Below are 21,467 nucleotides of genomic sequence, written 5' to 3'. Positions count from 1 at the left end.
CACATTCACTATCCTCTAGTCGTCTGATGCATCACCTGTGGTCAGTGAAGTATTAAATATCTCAGCCAAGGCCCCAGCAATTTTCTCCCTTGCCTCCCATAGCAGCCTGGGATACTTCTCATCTGGTCCTGGTGATGTAGGCACCTTTATACCTGTGAAAGCATCTAATACCCCCTCCTTATTAATCTTAACATGGTGTAGAAACTCAAAATCCCACCTGAAATCTCCAGCTATAATGTGTTTGTCCTTTGTGAATACAGATGAGAAATATTCATTTAAGACTTCACCCATGTCCTCTGGCTCCATGCGCTGATCACCTCTTTAACCTCTGATAGGCCCCATTCTTTCCCCGGTAATCCTATTACTCTTAATATATTAACAAAATGCCTGGAGTTTTCCTTAATCCTACCTGCCAATGATATTTTGTGGCCCCTCTTTGTTTCTTAATTTTATTTTTTATTTTTGAAGGCCCCATTTTGTTTTTAATGCTCCGTATCAAACGTATGCTTCCTTCATTTTCTTTATCAAACTCTCGATATCACTTCATATCCAGGGATCCCTGTTTTTGCTATACTTGTCCTTCAATCTTAGAGGAACGTGCTGGCCCTGAATCCTCACTTCTCCTTTTAAAAGACTCCCACCTTCCAAATGTAGACTGACCTGCAAGTAGCTGCTCCTAGTCTGTATTTGCCGGATCTTGTATAACGATATTGAAATTGGCCTTCCCTCAATTTAGACATATGTTTCTGCACTATTCTTTTCCTATTACATAATTACTTTGAAATATACAGAGGTATGGTCAGTGTCCTCAAAGTGTTTGATTAATTCTGTAAGAATAGATCTAGCACTGCCCCATCTCCAGTAGAACTATCTATGCACTGGCGCAAGAAGCTCACCTGGATGCCAAAAGGCTTTCCAGATGTTGGTCATGGAGGGAGTGGTTGCTAAAAGTGATGGATGTGATGCTGGGTGGTGTCAAGCTTCTTGAGTGTTATAGCTGCGCTCATCCAGGCCAGTGGGGAGTATTCCATCACACTCCTGACTTATGTCTTGAACATACTGGATAGGCTTTGGGGAGTCAGAAAGTGAATGATTTGCTGCAGAATTCCTGACCTGCTCTTGTAGTCACTGTATCTGGCTAGTCCAGTTCAGTTTTTAGTCACTGGTCATCCCCATAATGTTGTTAGTGGGAACTCAATGATGGTACTGCCACTGAATATCAAGGGGAGATGGTTTGGTTATCACTTGTTGAAAATGGTCATTGCCTGATATTTGCAAGGCACAAATGTTACTTGCCACGTATCAGCTCAAACCTGGATATTATCTCAATCTTGCTGAATGTGGACTTGCACGTGCTTTGGTATCTGAGAAGTCATGAAAGACACTTATCACACCTTACTGGGGTAACATGCTGGAAATTATGCCCTGTATTCCCAGAGCAATTATAAAATTTAAATGGAGTCTGTTCAGTTATTGGACCTTCTTGGTACCTCAATCATATATAAATATAATCTTGGACAAGTAAGAGATGCCTTTGGTCTGTTTGTTGGATAGATTCAAACTTCAATGTCTGTTTGTTTTCTTCATATGCTCTTGTACAGAATTGAACTACTTCAGTGACTATGTATACGTGTAAAAGATATTTTTATGAGTAAGGTAGATTTTTGAAACTAAAAAAATGCTCTAAATTACTTTGACAGTCTCAACTGATGTCTATCTGCGCTCTTTCTGTTCTTCATTGAAATAAAACTATTAGGGCTCATACTGAGTTATCAGAGTTATATGCTAAATAAGTAATTCACAATAATGATTAGCTTGGATAATAAACAAGAAATCAGGCACATCCACTGGAGGAGAGCCAGCTTTAATTTTTTAGATTGACTGTCTTTTGGAAGATGCTGGAACTTTGAAGCAAATACAGAATCAGGGAAAAGTTGAGGTTTGCCTGGTGAGCTGTGGATTTCAGAATAAAAGGGAACATCTGTGGAACATGGAAAGCAGGAGAGATTATGTTAACGGGTGATGGTGTGATGCAAAAGAAGGTGGGAATGCAACAAGTTAAGCAAGAAAAGATGGGGCTTAGTGGAAGTGTACGTAGGAATAGCAGAATACAAAAACACAAAGGAAAAAAATGCAGGGATAAGCTGTCAGTGGCTGATCTTGGGCTTCAAATCCACAATCCTGCATATTCCTCTTTTTGCTGGATTTCCTGATAGAACAAAAACCTGTCTATCTCAATTTTATATATTCAGCGATGAGGCAACCACAACCTTCTGGGCTCCTATAATGCGTAACTGTTTAAGTGAAGCGAAGTAACTTCTACTTGTCTCAGTCCTAAATGATCACCCCTAAATTGGGATGCACGGTGGCTCAGTGGTTAGCATTCGATTCCAGTCGGGTGACTGTCTGTTTGGAGTTTGCACGTTCTCCCCGTGTCTGTGTGGGTTTCCTCCGGATGCTCCAGTTTCCCCCCACAGGCCAAAGATGTGCAGGCTCGGTTAGATTGACCATGCTAAATTGCCTGTAGTGTTCAGGGAGGTGTAGATTAGGTGGGTTATAGGGGGATGGGTCTGGGTGGGATGCTCTGGGGTTCGGTGTGGACTTGTTGGGCCGAAGGGCCTGTTTTCACACTGTAGGGATTCTATGAGTCTATGAAAGATTTTTTAAAAGATGCTGAATTCCCTGATTTGCCTGTCTTTTAAACTCAGGTTAGCAGTAAGCACAGACAAGTTTTCTGTACTTAAATACTTCTAATAAATATTAATTTTGTTAAACTCTCACAGCAGGTAAACAATTATTGACTGTCATCATATAACCTTACAAACTCACTCACTTTTACACACACACACTCCATTGAGTAGACACAAAAACGCGTGCACACCCATACCCCGCGCATGCACCACATATACACAGACTGGTCGGGTGGTAATTGGCTTGATAAGATTTGCCCTGTTTATTGTGGACTGGATGTATCTGGCAAATTTCCACATTATTGAGTAAACGTCAGTGTTGTAGCTGCAATGGAATACTGGGCTAGGGACGCAGCAAATTCTGAAGACTATTGTCAGAATGTTACCAGGACCCATAACCTTTGTCGTATCCAGAGCCAACAACCTATCCGTTTTGTTGATATCACATAAAGTGAATCATGATGGGCATATTTGTGGAGCCTCTTCCTGCAGTGAGTTGTATTGTTTTCCTTCACCGTTCACAACATGATGTGGCAGCAGTGCAGAGCTCAAATCTATCCATTGGCCTGGGATCATTTAGCCCTGTTTATCATAGGTAGCTGCTGCTGTGTGGCATTCAAGTAGAGTCACACAGCATTGAAACAGGCCCTTTGGCCCACCATGTCTGTGCCAACCAACAAATAGCAAACTAAACTAATCCTATTTACCTGCATTTGGTCCTTTAGCCCTATGTTGTAGCTTGATACCCAATTTTTAGGTATACCTGGTGCTGCTCCTCAGGACGTGTTTTCCTGTGCTTGTTCACTTTTGAACTGTGGTAAGGCTACCGGATATGCTGGGCCATGAAGTTACAGATTATGGTTGAATATACTTAAGCTATTGTTGATGGTCGACAGCACGTAATGGATGTCTAGACTTGAGTTGCTAAGTCTGTTTGGCTTCTCCTATTTAACACATTTGTGGTTCCACATAACACGATGGTGTCCTCTGTGAAGATGGGACTTTGTCTCCACAGGACAATGTGGTGGTCACTCTTCCCAATACTGTCATGGACAGACACTTCTGCAATATGCAGATTGATGACGAGGTCAAATCTGTTTCTCCTTCTTGTTGGTTTCCTCGCTACCTGCTGCAGCCCCAGTCTAGCAGCCAAGTCCTTTAGGACTCGATCAGTTCAGTCTGTAATTGTGCTGCTGAGCCACTTTTAGTGATAGACATTGAAGTCCCCCACCCAGAGTGCATTCTGCACCCTGGCCACTTCCACAAAGTGGTGTTCAACATGGAGGAGTACTGATTCATCAGCTGAGTGGGTGTGGGACATGGTAATTAGCAGAAGGTTTCACCAGCCATATTTATCCTGAAGCCATGAGGCTTCAGTATTGAAGACTCCCAGGACAAATCTCTCCTGATTCTGCCACCTGTGCTGGGCCTGTCTAGCTGGTGGGATAGGACATGCCCAGGTTCAGTGATGGTGATGACTGGGCCATTGTCAATAAGCTATGATTCCGTGAGTATGACTATTGCTTGATTAGTCTGTGCGATAGCTTTACCAATTTTGGTACTAACTTCCAGATGTTAGTAAGAAAGACTTTGTCGGATTGACAGGGCTGTATTTTTCATTGTCATTTCTGGTGTTTAGATTGATGTTGGGTGATGTCTGATCTATTGCGTTCCTATTAGACTTTGTAGCAGTTTGAAACATCTAAGGGGCTTAGTCAGCTTTTTCAGAGGACAGTTAAAAGTCAATCACGTTGTTGTGGGTCTGAAGTCACAGATCAGATCAGGTTAAGTATTAGTGAATCAGCTGGGTTTTCATGAGAATTGTAAATTTCATGGTCATCGTTACTGAAACAAGCTTTTAATTCCAGATTTTATTAACTGAATTTAAATTCCACCAGATGCTGTAGTGAGCTTGAAGACCTGCTTCCAGAGCAATCACATAGGCCAGTGACATCACCACTGTGCTAGCACTTCCATTGATCAACACTCCTTCCACCTGGCCAGTATATGTTCCCTACTCCACACACATCTTGTGCTATTTTTACGACACAGGGATAGCCAGCCAAGTAACTAGATTCTCAACATTGTGAAATTAAAACACTTAATGATCTTCAAATTTACTCAATTGTTCCTTACCAGACTTTACAATTAGTGGATATTGGACACCCAGGTTTATAACTTAAACAAAAATTAACAATTTAAAATAAATGATGTAACTTCAGCAGGATACAGATAAACAACAAGAAAGTCTAATTACAATTATAAAAATCTAATCTACAATATAAGCCCAATCTCCTTTGATCATAAACCTCACTCTTACATCGATAGACGAATACACACAGTTAAGGTATAAGTTAAAAAAGGAAAGGAATCTTAACTTGTCAGATTGATAATTGTTTCAGTGATGAATACCAGACCTTCATGAAATGCTTGGATGATGGGTTGCATTATAGGTACATAGGACTGATTATCTTGCTTGATTTCCAAAGTCACTGGGAAATGAAAACAGCCTCCGCAGACTTCCAGAATTATTCACCCACTTCTTACAGACTGGGATTCTCTCTCGGAACATTCAACAAGCCAATAATTGGAGTGAAACCCAACACAGAGAGAAAAAGTAAAGCAACACCATTTGGAAGCTTTCAAAATGATTATCTGAAAAAACCCCACAGATTTAGACCATGTGCTTGAATGGTTTGAGAACTTAAACTGAATAACAGCCTGAAGTACTGTCTGTACTTTATTTTACAGAAACTGGGGGAGCAATTTGTCCGGTAAGTACAAGTCAGTTTTCTATATACATACACACTGGGTTCCTGTACCTTACTCACTTTGTCCCCAAACTTTACTCACTGTGTTTCTGAACCTTACTCGTCATGTTTCCATTCCTCACTTGTCGAGTTCCCATTCCTCACTTGCCAAATTCCCGTTGCCAAAGTTCCCATTCCTCACTTGCCAAATTGGACTGAGGGCCTGCCTCAGTACAATTTTGAAGGACAGCATCTCATTTTCTCCTTACAGACCCTGCAGCCTCTATGACTCAACATCAAGTTCAATAACTTTAGGTCTGATTATGTCCTCCCATATTTTTTACTCACCACCCACACCTGGTCCTGTCATGACAAGGGTTGCTTTCAGCATAGCCAACCCCTCCAATTGTTTCCTAGTCTTGCCTCTCATTATCACTTATTCAGCTTCTCTTCTGTCCTGGCTTACTGTCAATAATTCCCTTGTCAGTAATACCCTTTTCATATTCTTTCTCTGGGCTCTGTCTCAGCCTATCTGCTCATCTCTCCCATCCCCCAGTCTTAAGCATAAATACCATTTTTGCCTAGCTGCCGTTAGTTCTGATGAAGAATCTTGAAACGTTACTGCCTTCTCCCCATAGATGCTGCCAGGCTTGCTGAGTTTCTCCAGCAATTTCTGTTTTTGTTTTAGATAGCCAGCATCTATATTTCTTTATTCTATCTCCAATAATATGAAAGATAATGTGATCAGTTTCTAAATGTTAAGGAATTCAATGTTGAGACCTCAAGGCTGTAAAGTGCTTAAGTGTACCTCAAGTTTGTTTTGTGCTTTGTTGGAACACTCCAGCAGGGCTGGACAGAAGTGTTGGCATGACAGCAAGTTATTTATTGAAGTGGCAAGTTATTCCTACAGACAGCGAAGAGGTGTTCCACAAAGTAGTGACTAAGCCTACGTATGGTCTCGCCACTATAACGAGACTGCATTGTGAGCAACAAGACAGTAGACCAGATTGAAAGGAGTACATGTAAAGTGCTGCTTCACCTGGAAGGTGTGTTTGGAGCCTTGGACAGCGAGGAGGGAGAAGATGAATGGCTAAGTGTTAAACCATCTGTGATTTCAAGATGACAAGGGGGAGTGAAGAAGTATGAGATATGATGAGAAGTGGATTCAGGTGTTGAAGAGGTGACAGTCCCTTGCAGAATGCTGATAGCGAGAGGGAAGGAAAGATGTTGAAATGTAATAATATTTAACACTATGGGCTAAGTGCTGGAAAGTAGGATTTGTGTAGACAGTTCAGCACAGATTCGATGGGCCTAGAGGCCTCTCTTGTGTTATATGATCCTATGACTCCGTGTTAGGTGATGGCATCCCACTGGAGTTAGTGGAAATGGCAGAAGAACAAAGTTTTAACCTGTTTTCCAACAATATCCGTTCCAATTTTTCAAATCTTAGAGAAATATCACTTTGAACTCAATTCTTTAATTTCTCATTTAACTATTTCCAGATCTCATTTTGGACTATTGAGGCAATTTTATGACTTATTTTCAGGCCTGCTGGCCTAAACTCTTTCAGTTTTGACAACTTGAAAACCTCTTTACAAGCCCTCACAGTCTGGAGACTTCACAAAGTAAAACTCTTCTGCTAGGGAGACTGTTCTCCTGAACTTAAAACTTGATCCTCAGGAACTGAAGTCTAAAACTATAGTAATAATTGCTGGTCTGTTTTCCCTGTCTGTTATAAACTCAGCAATGTAGTTAATCGATTAATTTCACAGACATCTTGTCAGGCATTTGACTGAACTGCATATTTTCTTGAAAATTACGCATTTCTGTTAAGTAATTTTGTAATTACTGTTCCAAAAGACAATCTGACCATTTTTTCAAAAAAAAAGCTTTCATAGAACTTACTGCACAAAAAAAGGTCCTTTGGTCTGTCACATTGGCTCTGGTCACCAACAACCACCTAACTATTTCTAATACGATTTTCTAGTACTTCACCCATAGCCTTGTATGCTTTGATGTTGCAAATGCACACTTAAATATTAATGGTATGATATTTTCTACCTCTACCACCCTTGCAGGGAGTCAGTTCCAGATTCTTCACCTTCTGGGTGAAAAAGATTTTCCTCACATCTTCTCCATAACTTCTGTCCCTGACAATAGGGCTGCTCTCTCATTAGAGACAGATGACTGATGGTGGTTTAACCTGAGGGTCCCCACGCCTCAGGTGAAGGGAGAAGTTGAGAAGGAGAGAGCTTGATGGTAACCTCAGCTGGTATGGGAATTGAACCCACACTGTTGGTGTTTTGGACCAGACCAAACACCTTCAAAATATATCAAGGAGATGACCTATACCCTAACTTTTATCTTATCTAAAGGCAAAGGAACAAAGTTTTAACCTGTTTTTCAACAATATCCATTACCATTTCTCAAATCCTAGAGAACTAAGGTGCTATGTTCCAGATGTGATTCAGTTGATAAAACTGCTAGGCTTTAAGCAAAACTCACTTTATTCTTACACTACAGTTAAAATTCAACCAATAAGGAAGAATTGGCATAACTTCAACTCTATTGAAATATTTAACAAAATAATATATTATTTAGCTACCAACTGTTCCAATATAGCAGCATCCCACAAATACACCCATGGCAAAGGCAAATTCAGTAAAACAGATTTTCTCACATGTGATCACCAGTCCAGGAGAAAGAAACACTAAAATAAACAATTTAACAGCAGAGAAGAACTCAAGCTTTTCCTACAGCAGGGAGGGAGCTATATCTATCAGCTTCAACAGCAAAAAATTCCCAACTTCAACTTCAACTGAAAAGCAAAACTAAAAGCCTGAGTCTGAGTGAGCCTGACTCTACCCACTCATGCTTCTTTTGTCTAATTTAAAAAGAAACGCTCAGGGAGATCAAAACTGTTTATCCATTGCTTCTGAAGCAAACATTCTGGCAACACTGGCTGCACCTCTGCAAGCGAAACAGCACAGAACAAATCCTTCTTAACGGCTAGCATCACTTTGCATTGCAAACCAGCCATCCAGTTAACTGAACTAACCATCCTCTCTATATAGTATATATGTTTATTACAGTTGGCAGACATCAGTATTGGATAAGGAGAAATTTTCTCCAAGTAAATGTTGGGTCCCTGTCACTAATTCCAGCTCCATCTTCTGCCCTGTCTGGTGTGGCTGAATCAAGCTGTTGGTCATTAGGTGAGCTTCTGATCAAAGTTCCACACCATCACGAAGGTGTTTTTTACCCTCTCAATTCTTTGATAGAATGTGTTATGGACCAGACAACACTCCCTCAAAATATATTAAGAAGGTAGCCTAGACCCTTTTTTTATGTTAAAAGTAAATGTAAGGTGTTGCATTCCAGATGCAATTCAATTGATCAAACTACTCAACATTAAGCAAAATACAATTTATACATGCACTATAGTTAAAATACAACAAAAGAATTAATAAAGAATTGGCTTAGCTGTAACTCTATTGGAAACCTTAACAGAATAATAGATTCAGTAACTAATACTAATTAATTGTTCCAATATAGCAACGTCCCATAAACACATCCTTGTCAAAAGGCAAATTCAGAAAACAGATTGTGTCTCATGCAACTCCAGCAACCCAAGAGGAAAACCATCAAAAGAACTCGGAGAGTGTAGCAGGGAGAGATGTACTGCAGTAACAGACCCAACAACAACTGCTACTGAAAAACTAAGAAACTAAAAATCCTGGTTCTGTGGGAGCTTGGCCACACCCATTTACTGGACTCCAATAAAGTAAACAGCTTGTGAGGCCTTGGTTTTTTTTTAAAGTTGGAACAATAGAAGCAGCCTGGGTGGGTGTGGTCAAGCTCCCCCAGAGCAATGATTTTTAGTTTTAGTCTTTTGGTAACAGTTGCTGCGGGTCTTGAAGGTGGGTTTGGAAGCTGCAGTACATCTCTTCTTGCTACTTTCCCTCTGACTTTTCTCTTAATGTTTATCTTCCTGGGCTAGAAAATTGCATATGAGACAATCTATTTTATTGAATTTGCTTTTGCCAAGGGTATGTTTATAGGATGTTACTACATTGGAATAGTTACTGTTATTAGTTAAATAATCTATTATTCTATTAAGTTTTCTAGTAGTGTTACGTTATTCCAATTTCTTCTTTCTTTTGTTGTATTTTAACTATAGTGTATAAATAATATGTTTTCCTTCAGGACTGGTAGTTTAAACAATTGAATTGCATCCAGAACACAATGCCTGGCACTTGCCTTTAAAATAGGAAAATGTTGGAGTTTGGGCTATCTTCTGAATATATTTTAAGGGGATCTGATCTGGTCCATAACACAATTGGAGCATTAGGAATGCAGAGGCCTTCCAGCCTCTGACACCTGTTCTCCTATTCAAATAGATCATGGTTGACCTGCACCCCAACTCCATTTTGGTTCTGTGACCCTCGATATTTACGCAGCAAAAATGTATTCACCTCAATTTTGAAAGGTGCAATAGCCCTTAATTTTGAAGGAGAGTTTTCTAGATTTCCACGACCTCTTTTGTGTTGTGTCTTCTGATTTCACTCCTAGAAAGCCTAGATTTAATTTTAAGCCCATTCTCCCATGTTCTGGACTCTCTCCACCAGAGGAAGTACTTGTCAACCAATTTCATCAGTTTCTGTTGGAACCAATAAGCACCTCAAAAGACTTTGTCTGAAACTGGCAAGGAGTCACACCTCCATGGTCAATTCCTGTGTTCCAACTCTAGACACTAGTAACAAAACCAAAGAAAGATTTCCTTGCCAAACGTGACCAAGCTCTCTCTGGGATTGCAAAGGAGGACAGGCTTATTATTTTGGAGACTTCAATGCCAAATTTGAAAGATTACATTCTCTAGGATGGAATCATTGAAAAGGAAGGAATTGGAAATGTCAACCCTGTGGCCTTCTTCTCCTTACCACAAAAGATAGACTCACCATCTATAGTACCATGTTCTATCAGAAGAACAAATGCCAAATGTCATGATGGCATCCAGTTACATCATCCATGTCCTGAATTACAAAGATGTCCACACCACCAGAGCAATGATTGGACTGGTATTGCTAGATCTACCACTTACTTATTTGTTCAATCTATCCATCAAAGTTGGTCCCTACTGGCAAAGGGAAGAGGATACATGTCCATGAAAAATTAATGTTGAAGCTCTGAAGGATCCAATCAAAAGAGACCAATTTCCAAATTTCAATCAAGAACAAAAGAACAGGCACTTGAATTTCGATCAGCAAACATCAAGAGTAATTTGGTGAAAATCATCACGGTATCAATGGACTGATAGGTCACCAGCTCAAGACTTTCTTTGCCTGGCAGCATGACCCAAACGTAAAGCAAAAGAAGCAGGCTGAGCAAAAAAACAGAGACAGAGGTGCAAAGGAGAACCCTGTGACATGAAGAACAGGTGGTGAATGGTCAAGGCCAAGGCAATTCAACATCTTGCTGACGTGAATGATACCCATGACTACTTCACAGAGACCACTTATGCCCAAGTACTCAAAGACCAGCTCCTTTTGAGGCCTAAGAATGGAGGAGATCTTATCAAGAAAATTGGAGAGAGCATTTTGAAGACATTTTCAATCAAGAAATCTTTTGTTGATGAGAGCGTTTCAATTTTATTTTCTGAAAATTGCCAATGCCATGCAAATGGTGAAACCCATCACACAAATGAAGGTGATGGAATCCCCATGAAAATCTTTGAATGGAATCATACAGTACAAAATGGGGCTTCTGCCCGTTGTGTTTGCACCAATAAAAATCTACTCTAAATCTACACTAATCCTACTTTCCAACAGTTGACCCAGAGCCTGGAATATTATGACATTTCAAGCACTCATCCACATACTTTTAAAGGTTGTGTGGTTTCTTACCTGAACTACCCTATCGGGTATTGCATTCCAGATTTCCGCCTATTTTTCCTTAAATTCCTTCTAAAGCTCTGGTATTTCACATTAAAACTACACACGTTTCTTATTAACCATTCAATTAATAGGAACAGTTGTTTCCTATCTATCCTGTCCGTGCCCCTCAGAATCTTAGACGATTCAATCAGGTTCACTATAAGTTTTCTATGCTCTAAAGAAATCAATCAGAGCTTATACAGCTTCTCTTAATAGCTAAACAGCTCCATTCCAGTGAAACTCCTCTACACCCTCTCCAGTGCAATTACATCCTTCCCATAGTGTGGAACTGCACACAGTACTCCAGCTGTAGCCTAACCGAGGTCCTGTACAGCTCCAAATAATGTCCCAACTGTTATAATCTATGCTATGACTAATAAAGGCAAGTGTTTTGTATGCCTTTTTAACTACCTTGTTACTTTGTCCTGCCACCTTCAGGCATCTGTGGACAAGCATCCCAAGATCCCGCTGCATCTCTGAGCCTCTTAGGGTCCTGCCATTCATTGAGTACTTCCTTGTCTTGCTACATCTTCCGAATTGCATCACCTCACACTTATTAGTGTTAAATTCCACTTGCCACCGATCTGCCCACCTGTAAATCTGTTTACATCCTTCTGTAATCTAAGACCTATTTCCGCACTATCAACCACATGGCCATAGAGTCATTGAGATCTACACACAGCAAAAGGCCGTTCAGCCCATCTTGTCTGTGCTAGTCATTTGGCCCCTAGTGTTGTATGTCTTGGCATCACAAGTGATTACCTAAATGCTTTTTAAATGTTATTAGGGCTTCTGCTGTACTGCTCATACAGGCAGTGAGTTCCAGATTCCCACTACCCTTTGAGTCAAAATGATTTTCCTCACATCTCCTCTAAACCTTCTACCCCTTACCTTAATTCTATGCTGCCTGGTCATTGATCCCCCCCAAGAAGGGAAATGTTTCTTCCTATATACTCTATCTAAGCTCCTCATAACTAGAGATGTCTCAATCAAGTTCCTTCTCAACCTCCTCTGCTCTAAGAAAAGCAACCCTTCTCTGTCCAATCTCTCTCTTTTTATAATTAAAGCTCTTCAGCCCAGGAAACATCCTGGTAAATTTCCTCTGTACCCTATCCAGTGCTATCACATCTCTCCGAAAATGTGGATTTCAGAATTGCACAGGATATTGTAGCTGTGACCTAACCAACATTTTATATAGCTCCAGCATAACCTCTGTGCACTTGAACTCTATGCCCAGCTAATAAAGGCAAGTATATCATATGCATTCTTAACCACTTTATCCACTTGCTTTGAGGCCTTAAGGAACCATCGTACATGCAAAGTACTTGCTGTAGATGTAGTGCCTGATTTCTGGGAGGAGCACGCTGTCCTATGAAGAAAAATTGAGGAAATCGGGTATGAAATTTCTAGAGTTTTAAAGAATGATAGCTAGTCTAATTGGAACAAACAATGTTCTCAAAGGAAATGAAAGGGTAGATGCATGAAAAATGTTTCCACGGGCTGATAGGTTTACAACAAGCAGACATTGTTTCAGAATAAGAAGTAGGACATTTAGGACTGAGAGGAGGAAGAATTTCATCACTGAGAGAGTTGTGTTTTTTTTTGTTTTCTACCTGTCAGAGATTGATAGATTTCTAGATACTAAAAATATCAGGAATATGAGGATCATGCAGGGAAATAGACTTGAGGTAGAAAGTCAGACATGATTTAGTTGAAAGGCCCTGCTCATATATCCTTGGTGATGGATTTCCATAAACTAGGGAATTAAGGCATGTTGTAATAGTCTGCATCAGTGGAATTGAGGTAAATGTTTGTTCTGGGAATGCAATGTCTGACTCTTGCGTCTAATTTTTATGTTCAAGTCTTTCTGGAGTGAGACTGAACCTTCTGTCAGAGTTGAGAATGACAACTATTGCTATCAGTAGTCCTTAGGTAATGTATTCTGTTGTCTGTCCTCAGAGGAACAAGAGGGTATCACCAGGTGCTGTTCAACTTTGTCCCGAAAACAGCAAGTGAGGTTGAAGCGAAAGCTGGGAGCATTGTCTTTGTCTTGGAGAATGGAGAAGACGGATGGTCAACTGTTATTGCGGACAATAAGGTGGGAACTGCTGTTTGAATTTCTTTCCTTGTACTCGTACATTCATATTGACACTGCCCATTTCATCAATACCAGCTCGTTCACACATTTCAATTGAGTTGTAGTCCTGTGATTCTATGTGGATACTGGTGGAGTCTTCATTATGCACATTAATGAGCTGGAACATACTGATTCAGAAACACTTCTTTTTAGACTTAATGTCGAGAAAAGTGTTTGGAGGGTTGTGGTCCAGATGTGTGGGGTTAGGGGATGAGGTTGTGCTCGGATCAGGATTCAGAACTGTGCTGGGATTGGAGTGGTGCTTTGCTAGGGTCAGGGTACAAAACTGTGATTGAGTTTGGGGCTGTGTCTTGTTGGGAATGGGAACTGTACAGGCTTAAAGGTTAGGTTGGACTGTGCTGGGACGCAAGGTCATGGGGGCATAGAAACGTAGAAAATAGGTGCTGTAGGCCATTCAGCCCTTCGTGCCTGCACCACCATTCAATATGGTCATGGCTGATCATGCAGTTTCAGTATCCCAGTCCCACTTTCTCTCCATACCCCTTGATCCCTTTAGCCACAAGGGCCACGTCCAGCTCCCTCTTTAATATATGTAACAAAATGAGCCCCTGCAGCTTTCTGTGGGAGAGAATTCCACAGGTTCACAACTGACTGAAGAAATTCTTCCTCATCTCAGTCCTGAATGGCTTACCCCTTGTTCTTAGACTGCATCCCTTAGTTCTGGACTTCCCCAACATTGGGAACATTCTTTCTGCATCTAGCCTGCCCAGTCCTATAAGGATTTTACATATTTCCTTGAGATCCCCCTCATTCTTCCAAATTCCAATGAGTACAAGCCCAGTCGATCCAGTCTTTCTTCGTATGTCAGTCCTGTCATCCCAGGAATCAGTCTGGTCACAGCACTGGGGTCTGTACTGGGATCATGGAGCAAGACAGTGCAGTGGTCGTGGGACTGGCCGAGGATGAGAAGTCAGGAGTTGTGCTCAGGATCAGAGGTTGGAGCTGTGCTGGTATCAGTGGTCAGGGATCATGACTGCCCAGGGGTCAGGAGGTCAGCGCTAAGATCAGGTAGTCTATTGGAGTCACGGCTCTGCTGGGGTCAGGTGGCTGAGCTATGCTGGGCGTTGGGGTCATGATGATAAAATGTCATGGGGCTCAAGGCTGGAGTCAGGGTTCAGGGGTCTGTGATGGGGTCACAATGACCTGTGCTGGGGTAAAGGTTTAGCGAATCCTATGCTGGATTCTGAACTGATGGTTGTGTATGTGTGCTAGAGAGAAAGTTAACAGAAGCATTGATGCTGTAACAACACTAATGAAGGCCTGTGCTTTATTGTGAGGAGAATCCAACAGAAAGCAAAAAACACCCCACTGTCTATCTACATGATCTTCATTCGATATGATCTGAATTTCTATGTTGAATCCTGATGGTAATGAGGTACTAAAGAAGCTCAGCTTTGAGAACCTAGATTAGCAAGCACTGATATGACAATGTGGAGTTATTACCCAGCTCCAGTTACTAGCTGCTCATTACTGTCAACAGTGAAGTAATATGAGGAATGAAAGGGAGCATACCAATGTGATCCATGGAAAGGAATTTTCCAGCATGCTTATCCATTATATGTGTTTTTACATTATTTCTTCTGGGGTCTATTTGGGTTTTCTGACTATTGAGGTCAAGAGAGTTGGAGGCAGTAATGACCCGTCTGATGGAGCAACATATCTCTTCTTGCATGTGGATTTGGCAGGTCAGTGAATTTGATTGGGTGCCATGAAGGTTGATTGATAAATCCTGCACACTGTGACTGTGTTAATAAGAGAGTGAGCACTGGGTGTATTCATAATCATATTGCTCAGTTTTCTCTGACTGATTACTAATCTCTTCGTTCTTTCAGAAAGGGTTAATTCCAACTACATACCTGGAAGTGTGGGCTAGAAACAGAGGAAACAAGGTAAGGAGGATTTACTTCCCATATTGACCGAGGTTATATGAATGCCATTTCTCCAAAGGAATGGCTAGAATTATTTTATACGTAATTCTACAGGGTCCTGAGCTGATTATGTTTCTGTGGGTTAAACCAAATTCTAGATTCTGCACCAAGTTTATTCAACAGGGCCAGAAAACTAAAAAGATAATTTTCATTCTCGTTCATGAGGATTAGGAAAGTAGTCCAGGATTTGCAAGGTCAGTTACACAATTTCAACAATCTCACTGGAATCTATACGTTGCGAGCTTGGCACTAGACATCTCCTGCTACAGGGTCCCTCTAACACACTATGGTCATGATTTGTAATCTACTCAAAGTTTTTATTCGTTCATGGGATGAGGGCATCCCTGGCCAGTCTAGCATTTAATTCCCATCCCAGAGGCAGGTAAGAGTCGAACACATTACTGTGGGTCTGGAGTCACATGTAGACCAGAACGGTAAGGATGGCAATTCCTTTCTATAAAGGACATTAGTGACCGGATGGGTTTGTCCAACAATTGACAGGAATGGGGAATGAGCAGGAAAGTGGAACATGTTTGGGCAGAGGACAGGAAGGGGAATAGTACTAGGCAATATGCGCGAACATGAACCAGGACTAGGGCGAGGGCCAAGAGATTCGACAGGACTGGGAAGAGTGTCAAGAGAGGGAGCAGGACCGGGGAGAGGGCCGAGAGGTCAAAACCCTCAGAACATACAAGGAATAACTGGATGCTGCTTGTGATGCCAAGGCTATGGGCGAAGAGGTGGAAACTGAGATTTGAACAGTTAGGTGGTTTGTTTGTCATGGCCACGAAGGGCCGAAGGACCTATTGCTGTGATGTCAATCACAATGACAGGACCAGGAAGTGAGTGGGAATGTGAAACACGTATGGGGAGAGGTCTGGAAGTGGGAACAGGTCTGGGGAGAGTGTGGAGAGCGGGAGCAGGACTTGAACTGTAGAAAGTGCCAAGACTGGGATCAAGAACAGGACTGTGCAAAGGACAGAGAATGGAAAACAGGACAGAGGAGATTGCCAAGAGAGGGAACAGAATTGGAGAGTGTGTGAGATGGAGAATAGGATGAAGAGTGAGATTCTGTGTGAGGGAACAGTACTGGGAAGTGACCCAAGTGACTACCAGGGATAGTAGGAACTGCCGATGCTGGAGAATCTGAGACAACAAGGTGTAGAGCTGGATGAACACAGCAGGCCAAGCAGCATCGGAGGAGCAAGAAAGCTGACGTTTCGGGTCTAGCAATGTCAGCTTTCCTGCTCCTCTGATGCTGCTTGGCCTGCTGTGTTCATCCAGCTCTACACCTTGTTGTCAGGGGTACCAGGGAGACTGAGAAGATGGGAAACTGAATTGGGCAGGGCTTTGTGAGGATGAACAAGACTGGGGGATGCCGAGAGAGGAAACTGGACTAGTGAGGGTACTGAGAAAAGGAATATAACAGGGGCAAATGATGAAAACAGGGAAAAGACTGTGGAGAGTCCCGAGAGGGGTAAGGGATAACAGGACTGGGGAGTGTGCTGAGAGAGGGAATAAGTTTGGAAAGAGTGCTAAGAGGAGGAACAGGATTAGGGGTTGGGCTGAGAGGGAGAACCGGATTGGGGTAATTGCTGAGATAGGGAACAGGGCCTGGGAAGAGAGTGGAGGAGAACAGGATGGGGGTAATGGTGAGAGATGGAAACAGAACTTGGAGTGTTCAGAAAGAGGGAGTAGGACTAGGGGAGTGTTCTGTTTGGGTGAACAGAACTGTAGAGTATGATGAGAGTAGGAACCGATAGCAGGATTGGGCAGAGTACTGAGAGGAGAGCAGGACTGGGGACTGAATCAAGAGTGGGACCAGGTTAGGAGAGAATGCTGAGATAGAGAACAGGAATGAAGAGCATGCCAAGAGGGAAGCAGGAACTGGGAGAGTCCAGAGAGGAGGAACCAGGTAGGGGAGAATGCCAAGAGGGGGTATCAGACTCAAGAGAGCATACGAAGGGGGAGCAAAACTGGGGAATAAGCATGAAGGGGCAACAGGACAGGGCAGGGCGACAAGAGAGGGAACAGGACTGAAGATGGGATAGTAAGGGACAACAGGAGTGGGGAGTGAGTGGGAAGGTGGAACATGTATGAAGAGAGGGTAGGAAGAGGTTACAGGACTTGGGAGAGTGCTGAGTGGGCATGAAATGGGAGCAAAACTTGGGAAAGTTCCAAGAGGTGGATAAGGAACAGCACTGGGGAGAGGGCGAGAGGGGGAGCAGGACCGGGGAGAGGGCCGGGAGGAGGAGCAGGAACGGAGAGAGGGCCGGGAGGGGGAGCAGGAACGGAGAGAGGGCCGGGAGGGGGAGCAGGAACGGAGAGAGGGCCGGGAGGGGGAGCAGGAACGGAGAGAGGGCCAGGATGGGGAGCAGGACTGGGGCAATTACTGAGATGGTGAATGGGAATGAGAAGAGAACTGAGAAGGTCCACAGGATAGAGTAAGTGCCGAGAGGGGCAAACAGTGCTCAGGAGAGTGTCTAGAGGGAGATCGGTTTTGTGGCTGTGAGCAGGTAGGAGGAACAAGACTGGATAGATTGTCCAGGTGATTGGAAGTGGGGTGAGGGCAGGTATCAGGGAACAGGATTGGAAATTTGTGGGATGGGCGAACGGGATTAGGGAGTGTAATGAGAAGGGGAAGAGGACTGGGCTTGGGGGTGGGGGTGGTTGTGGCGGGGGACAGTAGGAAGGTAAAAGAAGATGGGTGAGTGAGTGGGAGGAGGGAACAGTACCGGGGAGAATGCAAAGAGAGGCATCAGTCCCTGGGGAGAAGGCGAAGGAACTGAGGAGTGAGCAAGAGAGGGCAGTTCTGGGAAGAGTACAGGAAGGAGGAAAGAGGACTGTGAGTTGTGTGGGAAGGGGGAACAGGGCTGCAGAGAGTATTAAGAAAGGGAACAGGACTGGGAGAGTGACGAGATGGGGAACAGGATTGGACAGCAGGCCAAGAGAAATGGGGAGATTGCCGAGAATGGGCACAAGACAGGACAGAGTGCCAAAACTGAGAACAGAACTGGGGAGAGGGTTGGAAGGTTTCACAGCTCTGGGAAGCATGCTGGGAAGGGAAGAGGACTGGTAAGAGTGCACAGAAGGGAACAGGGCTGAGGAGTGTGCACACAGGGAGACAGGACTGGAGAGAGCAGTGGGATGGAGTATCAGAAGGCGAGTGTGCCAAAGGTGAGCTGGGCTAGGAGGAGTGCCATGAAGGGGAACAGGACTGATGGGTGTGCTGTGATGGGGAACAGGACTGTGGAGAGTATGCACAAGGTGACAGGACTGGGAGTGTGCTAAGAGGGGGCCAGGACTGGGCAGAGTGCTGATGGGCGATCAGGGGTGGGGGGAATGGGCAGGTAGCAGGAGAAAAAAGTCAAATTTTGTGTTTGACACTGGGTACCGGCATGAGCCCCAGTTATGCCTGTATCTTTGTGGAGTATGTGGAACATTCCTTGTTCAAATCCTACTCGACTCCCTCCCCACATCTCTTTCTTCCCCTGGTACATCGATGACATAATTGGGGCTGCTTCCCTCTCTCGTTAAGAACTGGAAAAATGTATCTATTTCATTTCCAGTTTTCATCCTTTCCTCAACAGCTCCATCTTGAACACCATAATCCCAACCAAATTAATCTCCAAACTCCAAGAGCTGGGTCTTTGCTCTGCCATCTCCAACTAGATTCTTGATTTCCTGATCCATAGACCACAATCAGTGAGAATAGGCAACAGCACCTTCTCCACAATAATCCTCAACACTGGCGCCCATAAGGATGTGTATTCAGCCCCTTACTATACTGACTGTACACTCATGACTGTGTGGCCAGATTTCATCCAAACTCCATCTGAAGTTTGCTGATGACACCACCGTTGTATCAAACAATGATGATGAGACAGAATACAGGAAAGAGATAGAGTGCTTGGTGGTATGGTGTAAAGGTAACAATCTCTCCCTCAACATCAGTAAAATGAAAGAGCCGGTCATTGACTTCAGGAAGCAAGGTGGAGGGCACGCCCCAATCTATATCTATGGAGCTGAGGTAGAGATGGTCGAGAGCGTCAAGTTCCTAGGAGTGACAATCACCAACAATTTGTCCTGGACCACCCACGTTGATGCAATCATCAAGAAAGCACAACAACGCCTCTTCTTTCTCAGGCAGGCTTAGGAAATTCAGCATGTCCATAGGACTGTCACTAACATTTACAGATGCACCATAGAAAGCATTCTATATCTGGATGCATCATTTGTTACAGCAAATGCACTGCCCTGGACTGTAAGAAACTACAGAGAGTTGTGAACACAGCCCAGTCCATCATTCAAGCCAACCTTCCATTCACTGACTCCATCTACACTTCTCGCTGTCTCAGAAAGGCCCCTCCCACATCAGTTATAATCTCTTCCAACCTCTTTCATCAGGCAGAAGATACAAAAGCTAAAATACACATACCAACAGGTTCACGAACAGATTCTTCCCCACTATTGTTAGACTTCTGAATGAACTTCTCAAATTTTAAATCTAATTTTGGTCTTGCATTTTGTGCACCTTCTTTGCAACTGTAACTTTGTATTCCTCACTCTGTTCAATCACCCTATGATCTTTTTATGGTATGATCTGCCTGTACTGCATGCAAAACAACCTTTTCACTGTACACGGGTAGATGTGACAATAATAAATCAAATCAAATCAAATCAAAACTTCACCTGATCCATCTCTGACTCCTCCCTCCCTTCCTGAACATCACTGCTTCCATTTCTGGGGATAGTCTAGCCACCGATATCCATCACTGACTCCCACCTACCTCGAAGGTGCGTCCTCACACCCTGTTTCCTGTACAGACTCCATCTTATGCTCCTAGTTTCTCCATCTCCGTCACATCTATTCTGACAATGCCACTTTCCGCACGAGGGCCTCGGAAATCTCCGTCTTTTTCCACAAGTGAGGATTCACTGCTACTGTGGTCAACAGGGTCCTTAGCCATGTTTCATCCATCGCCTGCACTTCTGCCCTCATCCCTACCCTTCCCTTCCCATCCCATCCCCCCACTTCCCAACACAACAGTGATAAGGTCCCCCTGGTCCTCACTTACTACTCCACCAAAATCCATATCCAACAGATTGTAAGCTGCTGTTTCTGTCACCTCTAACAGGATGCTATTAGCGGCCACACATTCCCCTCCCCTCCCTTGTCAGCATTCTGCAGGGGCCATTCCCTCTGAGACACTCTGGTCCTCTCTTCCTCCATTCCCAACATCTCTCACACCCCTACGGCACCTTCCCACGCAATCATATAAAGTAAAATATTTGCTCATTTACTTCCTGCCTCCTCACTATCCAAGGTCCCAGAAATTTCTGTTTTCATTTCAGATCTCCAGCATCTGCAGTTCTTTGTTTTAGTGAGGCACAGGACTAGGTGTGTGCAGGAAGAGGGGAACAGGATTGGAGAGAGTCCTGCATATGGAACAGGACTAGGGGAAGATTCTCTGAGGGGAAACAGGTTTGGAAAGAGTAACGAGAGAGGGTTCATGACCGAGGCCAAGTTCCGAGAGGGATATCAGAACTGGGTGGAAGTGAGGAACACATCTCGGAGTGTGTAGGAGGTGGGGACAGAATTGGAAAGAGTACTGAGGTAGGGAACAAGACTAGAGTAGACTTCCATGTGGTGTACTAAGAGGGTAACACAACTGGGGAGAGTGCTGTGAAGGGAATCAGGACTGGGCAGAGGGCCGAGATAGTGAACAGCACTGGGAGAGGGTTCTGTGTGGGGAATCAGGACTTGGGGCATGGAGAGGGGTAGGCAATGCTGAGAGGGCAGGAAACGGGGAACAGGATTGGAGAGTGCTGAGGTGGGGAACAGGACTAGGGGTGGGTTCCATGTGGGGCACAGTATTGGAGAGTATGCTGAGAGGGGGAGCTGTATGGAGTTCACACATTCTCACCATGTCTGTGTGGGTTTCCTCTAGATGCTCCAGTTTACTTCCACAGTCCAAAGATGTGCAGGTTAGGTGGATTGGCCGTGC

General features: G+C 43.4%; 1 protein-coding gene across 1 annotated transcript in view; it reads left to right on the top strand.

Annotated features, from left to right (window-relative positions):
• LOC109913360 (neutrophil cytosol factor 2-like) overlaps positions 1 to 21,467 on the top strand; it is an 83,613-nt gene that overhangs the window by 42,404 nt on the left and 19,742 nt on the right. The window contains exons 5-7 of the mRNA XM_048613335.1: positions 5,442 to 5,464; positions 13,333 to 13,471; positions 15,364 to 15,420. Coding sequence (XP_048469292.1) covers positions 5,442 to 5,464; positions 13,333 to 13,471; positions 15,364 to 15,420 — 219 coding nt within the window. The remainder of the gene's footprint in view (positions 1 to 5,441; positions 5,465 to 13,332; positions 13,472 to 15,363; positions 15,421 to 21,467) is intronic.

The sequence above is a fragment of the Rhincodon typus genome, chromosome 28 (assembly GCF_021869965.1).
Source record: "Rhincodon typus isolate 14 chromosome 28, sRhiTyp1.1, whole genome shotgun sequence".
NCBI classification, from domain to species: domain Eukaryota; kingdom Metazoa; phylum Chordata; class Chondrichthyes; order Orectolobiformes; family Rhincodontidae; genus Rhincodon; species Rhincodon typus.
Note: the sequence above shows the minus strand (reverse complement) of the source record. Positions and strands in the feature narration are given on the sequence as shown.